Here is a 5,000-nt window from a genome sequence, read left to right on the forward strand (position 1 = left end):
CCCCACTATGGCCACGCCAAGAACCGCCCTTCAATAGCTACTATTAGCCAGGCGTCCATGCTTAAGCTAGGCAAGGTACCTGATTTGTACAGGTCTTATCCCCTGACCAATCGGCTATCCTAACCTTAACCACTCGACGTGAAATGCCTAACCCCAACCAATCAAGCTGCTTCGTAGGGCGGGTCTTGGCGTGGCCATAGTGGGATTCGTAATTTTGCTACCGGGTCCCAAGCCAAGTCCCCACAGATTGTTACTTTTGCAATTTAATGATCTGTGCAGGGTAATCAGATATGTACTAAATCAATCTATGTAGACCTACTAAAAATACTTTATTAAAATCAACTCACTTGTGACTTTTGGACATTTTTTAAATCTGATTTTGGACCTCCAAACTTACATTTGTAATTGCTTTACATAGTTGTAATCTTCTGCATCCTGGCTGTCCTGATCTGTTCTATTATTATTATTATATATTTTTTTCCATTTCGGAAGGATTTATTGTCTTTCTATGTACTTATGATTGTGTTGTTTCCTTTTCTGCATTGTTTTCTTTGTCTTTGTAACTAACTCAATGCTCAATGTAATTGCAAATGAGGGCTGCCCCTCGGGAATCTCTCGAGTATAAATAAAGAATTAATGAATGAATCTAATGTAACAGTATGACTTACTGCTGGAATTGTTTAGAAAGAAAGTTACATACACAATATGGTTTAAATGTGACTTTTTTTGTGTTGCAGGATAATCCAGCCAACATCATGGTTCATTTATGTGAGTATACTTGTATATGCTATTGTCTTGTAGCAGTAGAGTTTTAGCAAGATACATAAATATAACATCAAGCATAGGTGTAGTCACATTTCACATTTTTTGTAATATTACATTTATCATAAGCAGCCAAGACAGCTTCCTCACAGAACCATTACTGCTTTCTCAACAGTAAACAGAATAAGCTTCCCATATGGGATTTACTGTGGGCATATTGTAGAGTAAAATTAAGTTTATCAATATGACAACAATTTTTCTTTTATAACTGATTAGTCGATGAATCGCCTAATCTATGAAATGGCAAAGATACACATCACAAGTTCATTTAAATGCTTTAAATGTCTTATGTCCTACCAAAACACAAAGATTATGCAATTACAAATAATATAAAACTCCTTAAAAGGAGCAAATCTTTTCATTTCAGAAGCAAGAATTAAAGAATATTTGCAACTTTTTTGATTGTTTAATGGTTGATTATTTAAGTTTAAATTGTTAAATTGGTTTTCTGTTTGTTTTTGGATAAATCACCTAATTGTTGTTGAAACAATATGAATATTTAGTATATACATTCACATATACTTATTGCTAAAACAAATGTGGTCTAACAAAACAGTCATTTTTGAAATGGCAGTTTAAGGTGCTTTTGCACAAGAAACTCATTTTATTTTCTCTTTTAATTTCCTTCTGCAGCATCACTCCTGCTAAAGAAATACCATGGGGGTTATGTTGTCATCCGATTGGCTCTTGCAGGCCACAAACAAGCTAACAGACCATTTTATCGCATTGTGGCAGCTTACAACAAAAGGGCAAGAGATGGTAAATATATAGAGCAGCTGGGTTCCTATGACCCCCTCCCTAACATATACAACGAGAAACTTGTCAGCTTCAATTTCGACCGAATCAAGTACTGGATCGGCTGTGGCGCACACCCTACAAAGCCAGTGGCCAAACTTCTAGGTGTGTATTCACTACGTGTTCTTTTCAGGTAGATCAACATTGCACAACTTCATTGTCTGCTTATCCAGATAATTTTGCTGCTTATAGTGATTTGTTTATTCAAGGAGGTCCATCTATAACTTTTATGAGCACCTACACCTTTTGAGGCAATATATTTATCCGGAGACAGGGCTTCAGACTAACTTTTTTCACTAGGAGCACAGTGGCCCCCTACTGAAAATTTTAGGGGCGCAACCAGAAAATTTTGGGGCACACACACTGTAAATCAACTTGCTCACCAAATATTCACATTTCTACTAATTTCCACTGTATTACTAATAAATACTTTGATAATAGATGCAGAAATTACAATGTGCTGTTTCAAATTCAGTGTCACTTTTGAAGATGCAACATAGAATGCACCATTGCTGTCATGACAGTAAACAAAATTTTAAAAATATACCAACTCTGGTAATTCACCTTAAAATTACACATCTATTGTTTAGGCTACTACCCTTAGGGTTGGGTACCTTTCACATCTGAACCAATATTGGTACGGATACCTGAAATTATGGTAAATCTTTTCGGTACTTTCCCTCTGTAATTACAAAACAATTATTTCAGTTGTAAAAATAATTCCAAACCTATTTATCCTATGTACTTAGAACATTATGTTATTTTATTAGAATATGTTACACTCTAAAGAAATTAAACAAAAATAAAAATAAAACCCCTCCCTATCTCCTCCCAAACCCATCCCTACAACCTGTTAAATTGAATAATTATTAATTTCTTACTCACTGTAACTTGTTTAGCCTTTGTCATTTCATCATGACTGTTTTTAATTGCTCTTTAATGTTTCATGTAAAGCACTTTGAGTTGCCTTGTTGCTGAAAGGTGAAAGGTGCTGTAGAAATAAAGTTGCCTTGCAGCCTCAGCCTGTCAGTCAGTCACCAGGGCACAGTTGCACACTGTTGAGCCTGCTGCTTGTCTCAGAGGAAGTATCAACAGCACCGTGACTGTTTTTAATATCATATCGCAGCAAACGCTGTCTGTGTGAAGTTTTTAAAAACTGTAACCATACTTGAAACCACTTTATCGGCATCACTCACTGTGACTTCAACCAAACAGCCGACGTAGTTTGCGCCGATCGCACCTCTGCGTGTGTGTGCGAGTGTGTGTGTTTGTGTCGGAGCACCGCTCTGTCAATTTTCAGAGAGGACAGATAAGCTTTTGCTTATGCGCTCTCAGGTACCTACATTTCGACATTTAACGTGTAAAAAATGGGGGCAAATTTGCTGGTCGCACATGTGCAACCATTTGGTCGCAGTCTGGAGCCCTGGGAGTTATACTTCTCTGTGTTAACTATTCTTTCAAATCTGGTTTTCTATATAATCTGCTACCATAAATGATGACCACTGTCTATTACTGTCTACTACTATTATAAGTTCACTGTGCCCTCAAGCACCTCATCCATTCCCTCTGGTATAAAGGATTGTACAGATACAGATTTGTGGGCCTTTGTTTTTATAACAAGCATTTAATGTATAACTTGGTTATCTAGTAAACGGCTACAAATAATTCAAATTGTCTTAAAAGGATGATGTATTGGCTTCAAAATATGTTGGGTACTGTAGGCAATGTTTCTGCAATAGTTTATGGAAAAAGCGTGTAGTGAAAGATATTGTCTTTGTTTTTCCCCTCTCTCTTTCTGCAGGGTTGGCAGGATTTTTCCCTCTGCACCCAATGATGATAACCGAGGCAGAGCGTCGAAGAGCCCAAACGGAGCTGACAGCAACAGGAGCAGAAGATGGTCTGCAGGAGGGACAGAATGTGGCTTAAATGTGAGAACTAAAGCTGGGGACTGTCTGACTGTCCCGTACAAAAGGATGTCACAGTTATTTGGAGAGAGAACTGATCGATTTCTTTCCTAACTTGTTGGGTGGACTGCTTGTAGCAACGTCAGATATGGCATATGGTAGTTATATTGCTTTAGTAACAGCTATAAACAATTTATATAAAAACTGATTCTCAATAAAGTGTGCCATAACAGGCAGATGTTTGTATTTACTGTTTTATATGACTTAAAGTATTTATATATTACTGCATTTGAGGTTAAATTGCAGATTTCTTTCCACCAACCTCTGTCTAACATTTTCAAGACCTTTACGGATAATTAACTTAGGTTTGTTTACTTAGAACCTGACTGGTAAACTGTGCAATCATTTCTCCTTCTTTTGTCGGTCTTCTTTCTTTTTTTACCTGCATGTACTTACATGTGCACAGAAGAGTCAATAGTGAACGTCAGTAATTTCAAAAATAAGAAAAGATAGAAATCAGAAGTGGGTGTGATTGCTGATAAGATTATTGGCTTTACAGCACTTACTTCCTTTTTGGCTCAATAGCAAATTATCCACCTTTTATACTGAACTGCGTGTTATGGACACCTTTGGAAACTGGAAACTTACTGTTCACTCACAGACGTCATGTAATGTTCAATATTATGTAGGCCTTGTATTGATGACCACCAATATGTACAATAAATCATACACAGTAAATTATCAGTTTAAGATTAGATTTGAACCAATTACGTTAAAAAAGATAGTGTTGATCTCTAAAACATAATCACACCACACATAATCATTACGGGTCATATTGTACAAAAAAAGGTCGCAGGTAACTCTACATGCATGTTGCCTTTCAATAAACCTCCAGAGAAAGCAAATTCACAAAATATGTATTCATTTCTATACTTTATTGTTCCGACTTTCTGTTAACTAAGAGCTTTTAGATGAGCTTGGGACAGATCATTTAATGAAGTACTACAAACACTTATTAAAGTGAAATCTAATAGATGATGATTTTTCCTCGGTATATAATCTGCTATCTGGTGTGCCTGTCACATGCTTATTGCATGCTTTTTGTTCTATCTTGAACAGGTCCATATTTCAAACCACAAGTGTGGCTTGCGTCAATAATGTAATGATAAGAAATTTGAGCCCACTTGACAACACCCAGGTGACATTTGAAAGTCCAGCAGGAACAAAAACGCAGCACTTGAAATAGTTAGCTGTTGATATTGCCTCATTACCTTAAGGACTGGAATAGACCTTTTTCACAGCAGACATGTTGACATGTCATATTAGGAAAAGCACAGGTGTATTCAAAACCATTAATGATGGCTGCATTCCACTTAGGAGAGGCCCTGGTATTGTGCATGCTGACTCACTGACTACGTTTACAAGCTGTCAATTTTCGGGTTACTCCTGTATACATGGAATTTGTAATCAATTGGCAAT

General features: G+C 36.8%; 1 protein-coding gene across 1 annotated transcript in view; it reads left to right on the forward strand.

The window, feature by feature from the left end:
* mrps16 (mitochondrial ribosomal protein S16) overlaps positions 1-4,259 on the forward strand; it is a 4,845-nt gene extending 586 nt beyond the window's left edge. Inside the window, exons 2-4 of the mRNA XM_028576109.1 lie at positions 738-768; positions 1,456-1,722; positions 3,419-4,259. Coding sequence (XP_028431910.1) covers positions 756-768; positions 1,456-1,722; positions 3,419-3,543 — 405 coding nt within the window. The 5' untranslated portion in view covers positions 738-755 and the 3' untranslated portion in view covers positions 3,544-4,259. The remainder of the gene's footprint in view (positions 1-737; positions 769-1,455; positions 1,723-3,418) is intronic.
* Positions 4,260-5,000: the final 741 nt, after the last annotated feature.

The sequence above is a fragment of the Perca flavescens genome, chromosome 4 (genome assembly GCF_004354835.1).
Source record: "Perca flavescens isolate YP-PL-M2 chromosome 4, PFLA_1.0, whole genome shotgun sequence".
Lineage (NCBI taxonomy): Eukaryota > Metazoa > Chordata > Actinopteri > Perciformes > Percidae > Perca > Perca flavescens.